This window comes from Borostomias antarcticus (assembly GCF_949987555.1).
Source record: "Borostomias antarcticus genome assembly, chromosome: 21".
Lineage (NCBI taxonomy): Eukaryota > Metazoa > Chordata > Actinopteri > Stomiiformes > Stomiidae > Borostomias > Borostomias antarcticus.
The window spans coordinates 1,135,268-1,152,335 of record NC_140254.1 but is presented as its reverse complement, the minus strand read 5'-3'; the positions used below and the strand labels follow the sequence as shown (position 1 = coordinate 1,152,335).

The 17,068-nt window shown below is 42.7% G+C and overlaps 1 protein-coding gene across 1 annotated transcript; it reads left to right on the top strand.

The window, feature by feature from the left end:
* Positions 1 to 233: 233 nt before the first annotated feature.
* LOC311323314 (sodium-dependent neutral amino acid transporter B(0)AT1-like) lies at positions 234 to 16,134 on the top strand (the record flags this gene model as incomplete). Its single annotated transcript, XM_084455515.1, has 12 exons — positions 234 to 432; positions 10,204 to 10,344; positions 10,559 to 10,696; positions 10,793 to 10,974; positions 11,192 to 11,302; positions 11,431 to 11,543; positions 11,777 to 11,905; positions 13,078 to 13,234; positions 13,509 to 13,713; positions 13,978 to 14,137; positions 15,457 to 15,619; positions 15,964 to 16,134. 12 exons carry the CDS (start codon positions 234 to 236, stop codon positions 16,132 to 16,134), a joined length of 1,869 nt encoding a protein of 622 aa, XP_084311641.1.
* Positions 16,135 to 17,068: the final 934 nt, after the last annotated feature.

Genomic DNA, 17,068 nt, shown 5'->3' with positions numbered 1-17,068 from the left:
CTACATGCTGACCACATGCATTCATGGGCGGAGGCCTGCGCTCTTTGAGTGTCAATCTAGAGTCTAAATGTTTTGTTACACATGACACTCACATACATACTATGAATGCCAAGGAAAGCACCATTTTGGATTTTCCGCTACAAAAGTCATTAAGCTGGAGAGGTTATCATGTATTGATGTTTTCATATTGACCCTATGAACTTTCCAGGTGAAGAGGACCCAAGCCCGCCACCATGAGACTGGTGTTGCCAAACCCGGGTCTGGATGATCGGATCCCCTCACATCAGGACCTGGACAATCTAGAGCTAAAAGAGGCCGGGCACAGGCCCAAATGGGACAACAAAGCCCAGTACATGCTCACCTGTGTGGGCTTCTGTGTGGGGCTGGGTAACGTCTGGCGCTTCCCCTACCTGTGCCAAAGCCATGGAGGAGGTAGGCTGGGGCTGGGGGAACAATGGGAGGTGGAGATGAGGGGGGGAGGGTGGGGGGGGTACTGTTTACTTTGTGATTCTTCCCTTGGCCATTATCACAGGATGTAGTTGCCAGAGGTGGGACAAAGTCATTGATTTGCAAGTCCCAAGTAAGTCTCAAGTCGTTGTCCTCAAGTCCCAAGTCAAGTGCCAAGTCAAGACAGGCAAATCCCGAGTCAAGTCACAAGTCAACACTGGGAAGTCAAGTCAAGTCCCAAGTCCTAACCTTTCAAGTCCTTTCGAGGCCATTTAAAGAGATGATCCAGGTTATAATTATAGCCGCTAAGCACATGTATCATGTCTACTGTTTACGATAATGAGCCTCGGTTCGAAATGCTGGATCCTTCTCGACAATTCGCCTGCCGCTTCTAAATAGCATGCTTTTTATTTGGGTTTGGCGGAAAGTATCAAGTAATTTCAAGTCAAAAGGCCCAAGTCCAAGTGAAGTCATGAGTCATTGGTGTTAAAGTCCAAGTCGAGTTACAAGTCTTTTGACATGTTGTCAAGTCAAGTCTAAAGTCATCAAATTCATGACTCGAGTCTGACTCGAGTCGAGTCCAAGTCATGTGACTTGAGTCCACACCTCTGGTAGTTGCCTTCTGTAGTGTCGTACAAGGTTATGGAACTTCTTGGGTGTGTCGTCAACCATTCCTCCATATTGTTCTAGTTCCTTCAGATTCTGAGGTTCACATTTGTGGATTTTTGTGCGAGGCGTAAGCCGTCGCACCAAGAACAGCGAATGCCGATTTGTGCCTCTGTCGGGATGTTGACCTGCAGCTCTATGAAAAGCGAATGCCGATTTGTCTGTCGGGATGTTGACCTGCAGTTCTATGTTGCTACCACAAGAGGCAGTGGTCCCAGAATATCAAAACAAAAAGACTCCACAGATTTCCCAGGTCAGCGGTGGCCAAGTGGATAGTGCATCTGACTAACACCCCGAAGGTTGCATGTTCAAGCGTTGGTGAGGACAGTATTTTGTCACTGGATGTTATAGAAGCTATGTAAAAATGCGGTTACCTGGTGGTTCTATGTCAGTTATTGAATTTATGTGGTAGAGCCACCGCCCCTAAATAAACGAGCGTGGGTCATATTCGATTAGACCCTTTTACAGCCTACGTTAGCCCAAATATGTGCGCGCATTCTTGAAACAGTAGCAGGGGGAGACAGACGAATTCAGAGCAAGGAGCACTAAAGAGCCGTATTTTATTGCAAAGACTAGTATTTTATATACCGTCAAGATGTCTGTCTGTTGCGTCTACGGGTGTACAAATCGGCGCTCTAGTGGATTCAAACTTTATTTGTTTCAAGAGGAAACCGGCCTTTTCAGAGGAACCAAAGTCGCCTGTGGCTACAAGCCATTAAGCGTACGGACTGGACTGAGGACATCATCAGAAATGCCCGCGTTTGCGGTGCCCATTTTATATCAGGTAAGTATTTTGACTACCTGGTTTCACTGGGATGTCTGGTTGAAATGTAGTAATGAGTAATATCTGAAGTAAACAGAGAAGTAAACCATAACCTGCACGCTAAGCTAAGTTCAGGAATTAATGCCTAATTATAGCTAGCTAACGTTAGCTAGTGCTAGCTAGCACGCTAGTGTTTGCTAGCTAACTCAAGGCCCGGGGAGTTGGAGATACACTGCACTTTTCTAAGGTTAGCTACTACAAGCTGGCTAGTCCTTGTCCTCAACCCTTGCCTCCCAACTAATTATAGCAAGCAAACTCATTATCTAAAGCTATGCTACGTCAGCTGACTGGGACGTCTCGTGACTAGCTAACGTTAGCTAGCTAATGTAGCTAACCATATTGTGCCAGACCGTCAAAACAAGTGTCACAAGTGTATATTTGACATTGCTGGCTACATAACCAGTGTTGTGAAATAAGTTTTAACAACTGGTCAGTTGATATGTTGCACAGCAATCGAACAGGACAATATCATTAGGGCTAGGTTAGGTAAAGTCATCTTGCCCAGCTGGTTCTGTTATAGGCTCATTCCTATGGGATAGCTTAGTAGTTGTTTTTTATTAACAATGGGTTGACTAATCACTAGATCAATATTTTCAGTGGGGGATAGGACTACAACACCACCTGTGCTGTGGCACCAGGAATCTGCTCTGACCACTGTTTTTATTCACCACCATATCATGTTATTATGCAGATGAAATGTACTGTATGTCTATGCGACACAAAAAAGACTTTATATAAATGTTATTTTAGTGCTTGTTGAAAGCTACAACTGGCACCAGCATCTGAGTAGCTATTTCAAAAAGCTCCCAAACATTAAGAGTTACCTGCACTTCAGGTAATTATCATTGTCATGTATTAGCTATTCCATTTTATGGACATGGTATGGTTGTATTTTATTTGTGGGTAATATTTTAATGCACTCTCCCCCTGCTGTTCTATTGCAGCTTTGATGCTGGGATGCCTGGTGTGGTTGAGGCCAGAGAACACTGTGATGCAACACCAGTCAGGTGTCAGCTGCTGCGTAACGCTGATGTCCAGGCCCTCACTCTCATAACAATGGCACACATGCCAACCCCTGGACCAACAAGTGAACACTTGACACCTTGCTCCTTGTCTATACAATAGCTGACTCTGCACTAGGGCTGGGACTTTTGCCCAAAAATCATATTCGAAGTTCGTTTATTTATTAATAATAATATTCGAATATATTCGAATTATTATTAATAATATTTTTTACCATTAAATTCTTACAGAAAGACCTACCTAGGTTTTAAAATAAAGTTGTGCACATTCTGTCCACTAGTGGGCATTGTATCATAGGCAATATCGATAAGCAATGATGTTTTCAGAATGATTTTTTTATCAGATGTCTTAGTTATATCAAGATTAACTGCGAGGGGAGTCCCAGCCCAGCTGATAACCCTCCGTTGCGGGTTGGGGGGAAGCAACGGTCGGCTGGGATCCTGCCTCTCATAGTTAACCAGCAACTGGTCAGTGGACGGTACCAGGCAGCCTACGCTATGTCTGAATCAAAGAAGGTTATCAAACTAGCTGGCTAGGATCATTTAAGCATAACAATCCAACGGCTCCAACTCCCCCAAAAGAACCCCTCCACTGCACAAGCACCAACCCCAATAATAATAATAATAATAATAATAAGCACAAGCTACCGAGTGCAACGTTAGCCTTGCTAACGGAGATAATGCATTTGGAGGAGAGTTGCAGCTGGTGCTAAACGAGGCAAAGGAAGAATATTTTGTGGACTATTATCACATCCATTTCACAGTTGGGATTATACAGAAAGGTGAGGATCGAGCGTGTTGGATGACCAACTCAAATGCCTGGCTAGCTCAATATTGTTGTGAGCCGGAGCCCGTCGCTTTCACTGGATGACTCGTGAAGCATGCTTCATTTATCTCGCATACTAAACATGTTTTCGTGGAGTAGTACAGGTATGTACTAAATCGCATGTAGTAGGCGAGTTGCAGTATGTACTATATAGTATGTAATATGGACATTCGGACACGGCCCAAGCTCCTTGGTAAGGGCTGGGTAAGGGCGATCAACCTCCTTGTTTACATTTTTACTTGCTTACCGATTGGCTATTTGGATCCTGCCGTCACAGTCATACAACGACTATTTTTTAGTAACTAGTTAGTAGTTACTAGTTAAGACAACGCCTAAATTGCCGTGGTGCAACCGAAATTAGACACCAAACTAATATGCGACTAACTAGTAGCAACTAAGAGTTTAGTCAGTGCTTAGGCATGACTACATGCTTGGGTTTATGGTGCGTTCCAGGCAACCCGTAACTCGTGTTTTTCCGACGTCCTACACGTGAAAATGCTCTGGAATGGCAGTAGCCTACATCGATCTGTACGAGTTCACGGGTGGGAAGTTACGGGTTTGACTGCCATTCCAGAGCATTTTCACGTGTAGGAGGTCGGAAAAATACGAGTTACGGGTTGCCTGGAACGCGTGCTAACTAACGTCACCTCCTACAGGAGCCCAGGTGTCCAATAGCCTTGCTAATGAGCTCGCGATTGCAACTTCACCAGGCGTGAAAAACCCTCTGAATCTGAATCAAAAGCAACGTTTGCTAGCCAACACATTTACAAAAAATTATGCCTATAACAGGTTCGAATATTAAGGGCTGCCTAATATTCGTTCGAATACCAGTATTTCTGTCAATATTCGAATTATATTCGAATCCCGAAGTTCGGACTCCCAGCCCTACTCTGCACCACTGTACACTCGAACCAACACCTGACAACACTTGAGCAATTGAACACCTTGTCTATACAATAGACAACTGACTCTACACTACTGTACACTATCACTTGAATCAACACCTGACAACACTTGAGCAATTGAACACCTTGTCTACAGTATACAGTAGACAACTCACTCTGCAGTACTGTATACTACTGTACAGTATACTTGCCATCCATGATCAGATGGGATAAGTAGATGAGCGTGATACTGATAGAATGCTAGTTTGACAGTAAATTGCCTTTAAATGTCTAACTGCGTACCTAGGACTGGAATGAGGAACTGATCAGCACTGATACTGAGGACAAGCGAAGACAAGAATTCCAATGTTTGCTATGCATATTGCTATTGTATGTACCTTTACAACTTATGTTTGCATCACTGGATGTTATAGAAGATACGTAAAAATGTGGTTACCTGGTGGTGCCATGTCAGTTACTGAATTTATGCACAGTAATTAAACATTTGAAATACTCCTGTTGTGAAATTATATCTACAGTATAGGTGTCTCAGTAATTACCCATTATATATAGGCTATACTTTACATGTATTTAGCAGGTAAATGTTATGTTTTTCCAGATGGACGGGAGAGATCCCATGAGAACAAAATGTTTTGTTTATCTTTAAGGAAATACAGTGTGTTTTGCAGATCCAGAACATCAAAACAAACACACTATGACACCGCAGATTTTCCAGATCCTTGGTGGTATAGTGGATAGCCACAATGTGGACGAAATTTTGTCACTGGATTTTTTAAAAGCTATTTAAAAATATGTCCTGTTAGTATGATTCCACGTTCTTTGCCTGCAAAGTGTACCGGCAATGGACTGCATTTACCGTTTCGTTTTTGCCACGGGAGGGCAGCAACAGGCTTAGATAGACTGTGTTCCTTCCAAAGTATTTCTGTTAGTTGTCATTATATTTCTTTATTATTTCAGAGACGACACACTCACTGTCTTTATGTAAGTGAAGAGCATTGAAAGGTCAAATTATGCTTATTAAGGGTTTAAAAAGTATTAATACTGTCTAAAATACTGAGGAAAGCGTGTGAGCTCCTCTCACCTAAGAAACTGGGCTCAGCATCATGATCATTACCTTTTTATCCCTAACATAAATTCCACAAGTAGAGTACTGGTCAGAGCATTGGACTCCCACATGGGTCATTCTCAGAGATTACGGTCTAGAGTATATGTAGCAACCACTTACATTTTGTACATCCGGTGGATTCATTACCCCCTTAATGATACAGACTACTACCACCTGGTGGTGTGAAGTTTGTGTGTGAATCTTACACAAGCCCAGATTGGAGGTTCCACTTGGCTACTGGCACAAATGAACCCTACTAAGCCAAACTAAGCCCTAATGGTGTCTTCCTTTCCTACTAAATTCTAAATACATACAGAATATAACATTACAAAAAACATACACAGAGTTTACAAATACAAAGCAGTTTAATTATTGCTTTATTATAAGTTTCTTATGAAAATGTAAGTACAATTATGGTCTTTCATATCTTCATATCAAGATCCTATATACATATATATATATACATAGTAAACTAGAAAAACCGCGTAGCAGCTAAATGCCTCCGCCCAACAATGCAAGTTGCAGTTAACCTAACTAACCCTAACTAACTGCTAACCTAACCCTAATGCTAATGCTAGCTAGTGCTAATTCTAACTATAATGCTAATGGTAACACTAATGCTAGTTATCTAAAGCTAGCATTAGTGTTAGAATTAGCATTAGCTAGATAGCGTTAGCATTATCGTTAGCTAGCTGGCATTATCGTTAGCTAGCTAGCATTAGCGTTTAAAAGTGCCTTTTGTGATGTCATGGTGACCTTGACCTTTGACATTTGAATACCAAAATCTAATCCAAGTCCAACTGGACATTTTGGCCAAATATGTACAAATTCTTTCAAGCCGTTCTTGAGATATAGTGTTCAGCAGGCCAAAAGCACCTTTTGTGAGGTCAGTGACCCTTGACCTTTGACCCCCACAATGTAATCAGTTAATCCTTGAGTCCAACTGGACATTTTACCCAAATATGAACAAATTCCATTAAGCTTTCTTCAGATATTGTGTTCATCAAGCCAAAAACATATTTTGTGAGGTCACAGTGACCTTGAACTTTGACCTTTGACCCCCACGATCTAAGCAGTTCATCATTCAGTGCCAATGAACATATCTATCAAAGGGGAAGAAATTCCGTCAATGCGTTCCCGAGATATTGCATTAACAAACATTGGGTATCGCCTGGCGGAGGCATAAAAAGGCCTATTAACACTTAACTAAACAACATTACTACCTGCTGACGCAATCAAGTAGATGTCCAAATAACCCACTGTGTCTTGGTCTACTTATTCACCACCTAAAGGGAAGTGTAAAACAGCAAGTCATGACTTTTATCCAGAAACAGAAGTTGAACCAATTGCAGCAAAATAGCTAACATTACAGGAATCATCAGTGTAATTGCTTTAGTCACTGACCGCTACCATTAATGTTATGGAAGCTGCTGCTAGTTGTTGTGAGCTCATGAGCTAACTGGCTATCCCGCTCTCATTGTGCTGGATTAGCATTGGAAGCATTGGAACTGATATGTCCAGGTGACAAGACCCATCTTTATTTATCATGTCATTTCAATTCACAGCTCACAATTCAGTTGTGGTTTGACGAATTCAAGGTGCCTTTTTCGGTTAATGGTATTCAAAAGAGGATTCCTGGCGGGACTTCCGGTGATGCGGACCGAGTAGTCACGTTCGGTGAATTTCGTTGTTTAATATCCTGACTTGAATAGTTAATGCAGGCCAACTGCTACAAAACACGATTGAAAGTGTATGTTATGTCCTTGGAACAATTTTGGGGCAAAGGTAACGTTAAAATGTCCTCTAAATCCAAGAAAAAATACAAGAAGAGCACGGTAGCTAGCAGCGCTGGCAAGGGGGTGCAAGATGGCAACGCAGAACATGTGTCAGAGGATCAACCGCTAACAAGCCAAATGATGGACCAGGCCATGACCACTCTCACAACAAACATATCAGACATGATAGAAGCCAAATTCGACTACTTTTTACGTAAAGTGGGAGACATCACGAAAGAACTGCAAGACACGGTCAGGCGAGTTGATGAGGCTGAGCGCCGCGTCTTGGCAGTGGAAGATATAGGAGCGGGGACAGAGAAACTGGTTGCCTACCTGGAGAGAGCCCTGGCCTCCATGCAGGAGCGTCTGGATGACCAGGAGGACCGGGGCAGGCGAAAGAATCTCAGAATAGTCGGTTTGCCAGAATCCTCAGAGGGCATGTGGTCGTGATCTTTTTGGCGATCTGCTGTAGCCATCAAAGACCACAATGATCTTCTGAAAGCGACGGCCAAGACACTGCACGTAGCAGTTGGCAATCTTAACAGTTGGCAATCTCCTGCCAAATCTGACCTTGTTCCCACTTGAGAAGCCATCCGCCATCAACTACCAAAGTGGAGCAGGGTTGGTTAGTGAGGTCAAACGGATCAGTTAACTCCTTCAGGCTAGTCTTGGAAAAGCCGGCCTTGTTTGCCTTGTTCATTTTCTGATCTTTGTTGCTGAACAGGGACAATGGGAAGGGAGTCAGCTCATACTCCAAACTTTTCTCAACTGTCATATCCCGTTGGGCAACAATGATCAGTCGGTTGAACAACTTGTGTGAGTCAAGATTAATCTTCTTCTCGTTGACCTTGGGAATCTTTCTGAGTGATGACAGGGCTTGTACCTTTGACTTCACTTCCATGGTTAATGTCACTGACTGTCCATCCAGCTTGATCTGCATCTCCCTCCCTACTTCAGCTGCTCTCTCAGCATTGACTGGGTCATCTCCTTTGCTTGTGAATCCTGTAGAGATAGACACAGGCATCACCTTGTCTCAATCGTAGTCGAATGGGTTGTTCTCCTTGAACAATTTGAGGGCAAGTTCAATCGCTTCAGCATCTCTCTTAATCTGTGTTTTGGCAAGGTCTCTGTGGAGTGGAGCATGTTTCTTGACACCTTCCTCCATGCACTGGTTTACACTAGAGAAGTGGTTGAGGGTGAGCACACAGCACTTGTGGCCAGAATCACTGTTTCTCATCATCCCTCTGCTCAGTCCACCTTCTGACTTGGCTGCCTTCACTAATGTCTGCTCGATACAGATGTCACACCAGGTGCCAGACCAATCATGGCTAGAGTAACGGACAACGTGGTTTCCATGGGCAGTGAAACTTTCTAAGCTCTTCTTGTAAGCAGGCAAAGTTTCCAGTTGCTTCATGAGTTGACAGTACAGCCGTGCACCTTTGGCGTATTGATGATGCCCTGCACCTGCAAAGATGTCCAGCATCCTGGTAACAATGCAGGATTGAGTGTGGCTGTTTCTCCACAAAGGAGTGGTTTTGGTGAAAAATAAATGCTTGCAATAAACTCAGAATCATGGAAATCCCTAGTGTGACCCCTCACTGGTTACTCAAGGCCAAATTAAACATTTTAGATTTTTTGAAAATCGGTTACGGATACCCCAACTTTGAGCAGTTTTTTTAAGAGGTTTCCTGCAGGAGTTGAATTTCAACATTTTAATACATGTTACTACACACCTTTACAAATTCACACATTGGTGAAGAAATGTATTTGTAACGATTTAGTTCCCAGATTGTCAAATATCTGATAAAATGCCCTTACTATATGGATGTGAATATTGTGATCCGGGTGTTTTCTGGAAGAAAATATTATTAATAAAACAATAGTATGATGAGTTTGGAATTTTCAGCATTTTGTTTTTGCAAGAAATATATTTCAATACTTGTATATTTTATTTCGTTTTTTTCCCCATCTTCATCAAGGGTGTGAATAAAAAGGAGTCCACTGTATAATTTCAACAATGAATGCTGTCTATACATTGCTCACAAACTGCCCAGTCTGTCTGGGTGTGTGAGTGAGACAATAAAACTCTGTACTCTGAACGTCTCAATCTATAGGAGAGGAGACGTGGAAATGAATGACGCCCACACAAACACCCATATTTAACAACAGTGATAACTTAGATATAACCTAGCTCATATAACCTCATTCAAATAATCAAACCCTATGGTGAATTTATCCCTGAGAAAACATTTTGAGAAACGGGAAAGGTGGTGCGTTGAACACCATGTGTTACGCAAGCGTTGCACCTACAGTATGGCGGCTGAGAAGATACGGCGTGGCGTGGTTCATATACAGTATCAGTCTGCTGATTGGGTAACACCTCTGACACACCCACCACACAAGAGAAAACCTACCTCAAAGCCCATTCTACACCGTTTCACACTGTTTCGAGGAAACATGTCATTCAACCCGGAAGCCATAGCAAAGTGGTGCACACCGTTTTCAGATTGAACTCACCCCTACTCTCATGATTGCATGGGAACCGAGTGTCATCTACTGGATAAACTAGGCATTGCAATAAGAGTTTGGTTGTCCCACATTCATCATATCATAGTGTGTTGGTTGTATTCCCAGGAGCCTTTATGATCCCGTACCTGATCCTGATAGTTCTGGAGGGAACCCCACTCCTACTGCTGGAGTTTGCTATTGGCCAGCGCCTCAGGACGGGCAGTGTGGGGGTCTGGAGGGCTATCAACCCTTACCTCACTGGCATCGGTAAGTTCATGAACCACTTCAAACTGAAAGGAAATCATACACATGCCAATTCATATGTTTATTTTATTTACGGTACAATAGTTAAGGGCTGTGTTAGAATCACAGTTTTCAAGGTCTAGTCTAATAGAATCAAAAGGATGCTGCTCAGGACTGTCTAATGCCTGAGAAACGGACTATTGCGATGTGCTCAGAAGTTTCTATGCCCTATGCACAGGTATTGCATCAATGATAGCGTCCTTACTAGTGGCGCTGTACTACAATACTATCATGGCCTGGACCTTGTGGTACCTGTTCAACTCCTTCCAAGACCCCCTGCCTTGGAGTCAATGCCCACTCAGTGAGAATAGGACAGGTAATAGAGGACCAATGCACAGATAAAAACACATAAATGCACGCACGCACGGACGCACACACACACATTTGCAAATGTGCTTGTGGCCCACTGTAGGTCAAGTGGCAGAGTGTGCTCAGAGTTCTCCGGTAGACTACTACTGGTACAGAGTGACATTGAACTCATCAGCAGCCATAGAGGAGTCTGGAGGACTACAGTTTTGGATAGTGCTGTCTCTCCTTGCTGCCTGGACAGTGCTCTGCTTGTGCTGCATTAAGGGGATTGAGTCTACAGGAAAGGTTAGTTGTGGCCCCCGGTAATCTATAGATGAACAACATGTTATGTAAATACATTGTATTGCCATAGGTCAGCTCAAACTGCTCAAAATCTAGACAAGCAGTTGTGATCAATGGAGGCTTACGAGAAGTGTTGAGGGAGCTAGACTTGAATTGTTAAGAAGTGTCTAAGTTCCCATAATCTTTATCAGCCTTTCTCTCTTTAACTTTTGTCTACTAGGCTGTGTATGTCACCTCCACCTTGCCTTATGTGGTCCTCACCATCTTCCTAATCAGAGGGCTCACCCTCAAAGGAGCCTTGAGCGGCATCAAGTTTCTCTTTACACCAGATGTGAGAGGTTGACTCTACAGCGTTCACAAACCATTCACATACCTGAACCATGATGAAATATCACACTTTCTTTCCATTTTATTTGGGTATCACAGGGCACTGATGTGTATTAATGTTCATCCCTTCAGGTGAAACACTTGTTGAATCCTACCACATGGCTGGACGCAGGAGCCCAGGTATTGTTCTCCTTCAGCCTGGCCTGGGGTGGTCTCATCTCCTTCTCCAGCTACAACCCTGTTCAGTAAGTAGTCTATGCTCAGGTCTGGCACAGACTTCTCGGATGATCTAGATTCATCCCAGCCCAACTGGTCTTGACGGACAGTATCTGACAGTGTTCACAAAGATATAGGACAAGAACTTCTTGGATCTGAAAATTAAACATGTTCTGACTACTTATGGATTTGACATCAACAGTTGGAATGATATAGTTTGATATGTTGTGTCATACTGGTTTTGTCAACTCTTTCTACACAGCAACAACTGTGAACAAGATGCCGTGATCCTTGCAACGATCACTGGCTGCACCTCTGTCTATGCTGCTACAGTTATCTATTCTATCATTGGCTTCAAGGCCACAGAGAGGTTTGATGACTGCATAAATGGGTAAGTTGGTACTCCAGGCTTATTGTCCCCCACCCGGCAACAGCCGAAGGGGGGGGACTTTAGTGAGTGAGTGAGTGAGTGAGTTAGTGAGTGAGTGAGTGAGTGAGTGAGTGAGTGAGTGAGTGAGTCTGTCAGTCCCCCCGTAGTACCAGAACCCACCACAAAAGGCGCCTTTCCAATGCACTTTTCCATTGACAAGTACATTTTACATCAACAACTATGCTTGGTGTCTCAGTATAGTCTCAGACAAGTTTACTCTGGAAAACATGTACTTTCTACATCCGCAGAGAGTAGAGCTTGAGGTGTTTAGTAGAGCTAGATATGTCTGTATTTCAACATTCATTATATGACTTTAGACCATACAGGTGCATGGACTCGTTTGCCCACTAGATGGAGACGTTATTGTACTCTTATTCACTCTACCATGGTTTGTAGAGAGCTTACTTTGGTCAATCATTGATACACATGATGTGACATTAGTAGCGCTAGATATGTCTGTATTTCAACATTAATTATAGGACTTTTGACCATACAGGTGTATGTACTTGTTTCACAACTAGTGAATGTTGCATCCAAGGGTCATGCCTCTCGATTCCACATTCCCGGCATGGTATATAAATCACACATTATGCTGTCTTTCTTTGGTTCATTATAAACAAACAAAGACAGAAAATTGAGGGGTCTTCTATAGGGCAATATAGTGGGATCTCTGTATAAAAACGCCTAATGAGAAGCAGGGTCTTGATACCACAAGGGAACATGCATAATGGGTGGGGGACAACATGTTTACATGTGTACAGTACTTGTTCTGAGAGGGCTAACTCTGGCATATTTGGAGGAAATCAGGTATAACTTAAGGTCAAATGAGTATGGTTTCCTAGGAATATTTTAGGAATACTTTTAGAGCTTTTGCTTGAGTCTGGAAGCCAAGTGTAGTTCTGTTCATTTTTGGAACTACAGTATTCCTTTTCCATAGTGTCTGTCAAACATGTCTAAGTCACAAAATACTCTATGCTGTCAGAGGACTTCTAGTGTTAGTGAACATTTTGGTGAGGTTATTTCTCACAGACACAGATTAAGTAGCTACAGTACATAGTTTAGGACCATGAAGCACTTTCAATTGAGAATCTCCATCAACCTGTTTGTCTCGTTTTGTCTGATTTTTTCCTCAGAAATATACTAGCACTGCTGAATACATTTGATTTGCCCGACGGCTCCGTCACAGCGGCCAACTACGTAGATACTCTCACCAGTCTGAACTACACTCAGCCAGATATTCTACAATCATTGGACATTAAGACATGTAACATGCAGAAGTTGCTCAGTGAGGTAGGCTAGCCAGAGTTTGTTCAATCATGCACTACACCCATAAATCTCTACACCCATAGACCCTACATTCCATCATGATTCAGCTTCCAAATATCCAGTACAATCAAACAAATGGTTGTTTTAGTTTTTTCTTACTCCTAGTGGAAAGGTCGGAGAGCTTTGTGAGGCCCCAAAATTCCAAGCAATACACAGTAGATGCAGTATAATCAGCTGATTTGAGTCTCCATGCATGTGCAGTGCAGCCTGTGAGTATCAGCTGTATGTGTACTTGCAGGGTGTGGAGGGGACGGGTCTGGCCTTCATCGTGTTCACAGAGGCCATCACCAAGATGCCCGTCTCTCCTCTCTGGTCCATCCTGTTCTTCATCATGCTCTTCTGTCTGGGGCTGTCCACCATGTTCGGGAACATCGAAGGAGTGGTTGTACCCCTTCAAGATCTGGGCATCTTCCCCAAACACTGGCGCAAAGAGGTCCTCACAAGTAAGGCTGGGAAAATAAAGGAACTATTGTGGGGCACATTTTTAAAGGTGCATTTGCTTTCAGACATACTGCAATTACAAACATTCAATTTGTACCCACACGTGATACCTGTGCCATCCACATGAGAGACAGGGACACAGCGATCATGTTTCCTGTTCCTGTGTCATACTGTATAGAGTTCTGAGTGTAGAGTTCACAGATGTGTTGGAATAAAGGATGTTTCTTGCTTGTACTGTGGACCCTTGTGTCTCCTCTGCGTTTCAGCTATTGTTTGCTTGGTGGGCTTCGTTCTCTCGCTGCTGTTCGCCCAGAGCTCAGGGAGCTACTGGCTCACCCTCTTCGACAACTTTGCCGGCTCCATCCCCCTTCTGATCATCTCCTTCTTTGAGATGATCGCTGTGGTTTACATCTACGGATTAGACAGGTACAGTAGCAGAAGACAGCAGGGTTTCAAACTAAAAGTAAGAATGGCTTGCTTGTCAATTTCTAATCTGAGCACGCCCATCCAGTCAGTCGTAGTCTCGCAGCTACTGTGGAAGTAAACTCATGCCACGTTCCATTTGTATGAAACGCAGCTGAATTCATCAACGTCAGCTACTGACGCCAATTAAGATGGCTACTCTGCCCATCAACAATAAGTGAAAGCTGTAATAAGACTGTTTATTAGCAATTCTGTATCATTTGTCTCATTAAATCAGTCGTACACACAATACTGTCCAACGTCTATCAGTGAACAATGTTGCTACAAAGTTCATATGTGCAAAATATCAGAGTTGTTATCAACTTGCCTAGAACTACAAAGATAGGGCTAAAGTGGGGGGGTACTTGTGGCTCTGTGAATGAAACTGTTTCATTACCTCAGCCCCAGCGATGGAGGGGTGTAGCATGGCCCAACTTAGAACCCATTACATTTTGGAGCGGATCCATATCTCTAGGCTGGCTTTGCCAGACCCAATTCGCAAAAATGCAAAGGGTCTGGACATGCTGAGTTTTTTTGTTTTTTTTTCCGGGGCGTTATCAACGGTTGAAGACCAAAATGCCTCTGAACGTAATTGGAAGGATCTATAACCAATCAGAGCAACAAGACGTTGGTTAGTTGTTGTATCTTTGTATCAAATAGGTACAGTTGTTACTGGGTGTATCCACAAATTAAAACAAAACTTAAAACATAGCCTGCTCTCGGTGTTGGGGTGCTAGAGACACACGGTTTGGACTGGGGTGTGAGGGGGACAGCCCGGATTGCACCGACCGCCCCCCGCCAGCTGTGACCCGAGGGAGGCGCCACAGAGCTGCCCAAACACAGCCGCCCATTTACCTCAATTCATTTTTTGGACTTGGGCTCAGAAGCAAAAAATCTCCACCCATTAATTGTCAATGGGGGCGATTGAAACGGCCATATCTCGACGTGAGAAGGTCATATAGTCACAGGGTCTGGACTGGCATAAAGCTCTCGGTCTAATGCAGCAATCCCAAACATGTCTTGCTAGCACAAAGCCACGACATTCATTCATGGGTGGAGCACGATTTCTAGTTATAGTTAAGAATTAAACATGACAGACCAACTTGATTTCAGCAAGCATAATGCATTTTCAATCTAAAGTATAAACGTCTAGACTACTCAGTGGCATTTTGATCATTCTGAGAAATAACATTAATCATCAGTTTTACTACATTATTTATAGACAAGCCCTGCTCTGCTTGATTGCTCACCAACAGTGATCCAATGATGTGCTACATCCTCAGGTTTAATAAGGATTTGGAGTTCATGATTGGACACAGGCCAAACATCTTCTGGCAGATCACCTGGTCTTTCATCAGTCCTCTCATCATCCTGGTCATCTTCCTCTTCTACCTGGCAGCCCTGGTCAGCGCGGAGCTCACCTACCGGTCCTGGGATCCCCAATCGGTACGGACGATCAGTCACTAAACCCTCTGAACATTCACCTGTACTTATAATAGACGGCTAGCTAGTTGGGTTTTGATGTGTGAGAGACAACTGCTACTCTATTCTAAAAACAAAAGGTAGCTACAGTATAAATAATATTTTCTAACAATAGACCAACCCTCTGAAAAACAACCTAATTTGCTTTAGTGTAGAAGTAGCTCACGAATTGACAATGGATGTTTTTAGATTATGGTTGTTAGCCGTGTCAGTTCCAAACATTACTGGGAACACTTTTCCCCAATAAATCTTTTTTTTTCTACATTCGGATAAACAAGAGTGTATGTTCTATCTTGTTAACTTTCCAGGAGAGCTTCCCGCAATTAGACAGCAAGACATTTCCTGACTGGGTCAAGTTCATCATCTTCCTCTTAGCTGGTGTACCAAGTCTCACCATCCCCATCTATGCAGTCTGTAAGATCATCTACGATCGATGCTACAAGAGGAAGAAAAATCAACTCGCAGCAGCAAGATTTTAAGAAGCCCCCTATCCCTAATAGTCCAGGGGCCAATCCAAATGTTGGTACCGGCTTAGGTGACCAAAGAATTCATTTTTTGTCTAACATGTCTCTAGTTTATATTTTGGTATGATAACCCTTCCTAACTACTACTGTAGCAGCCTAATGATAGTAATTTATAAATATAAACAAACCTCCCCCCATATACAACAACAAAACCCTCATTCTTGTATATATCATTTATTTTGACTTCTGGACAATGTTTCTCTAAACCAATGGTCTTACAGTGATTATGTCTCCAATGTGTTTTATCTTTCACATGTCCTCAAGCATTGGTATAAAGTTACACTGTTAACCCTTTGATGCACAAGCTATGCAAACCCCTAATGTACAGCATGGGTCACAGATGACCAGAAATCTTTATTTACATTTTGCCTTTCTTCCTTTATGAACAGGAAACGTTGAAAAGATACACATATCACTTATCGGGGTGCTGGGTTAGGTAATCATAATGAAGAGAGTATGCTCCAGTGTTGACCTTTACTAGAATATACTTTAACACACAACCTGTGGTCATCTATGTTCATGGGTGTGACACACACTGTTTGTTAGATGACCTGACGAAAAGCAGGGGCTCAAAGCGCTGTCCAGTAAAAGTCAACATTGGAGCATAAGAATAGTGCTAAAACTATTATTTTCATTACTTTATGAATAAATGCAGTTTGTGTTACTACATACATAGGTCAAATTATTTTGTTAAAGGTCCCCTATTCCTTTCTCTGGGGTTCCCAAAACATGTACTGTATCTCAATATTTTTTCTCAAAATACTACTTGGAATAAGCAATCTAGCATACCCCTGTTTAAGTCGTTTCAGTTTCTTAAATGCAGATGAGCTGCTGCTCCCCTGATTTAATATTATGTTTATACATATTTATCTTTCTATGTTAAATTGAT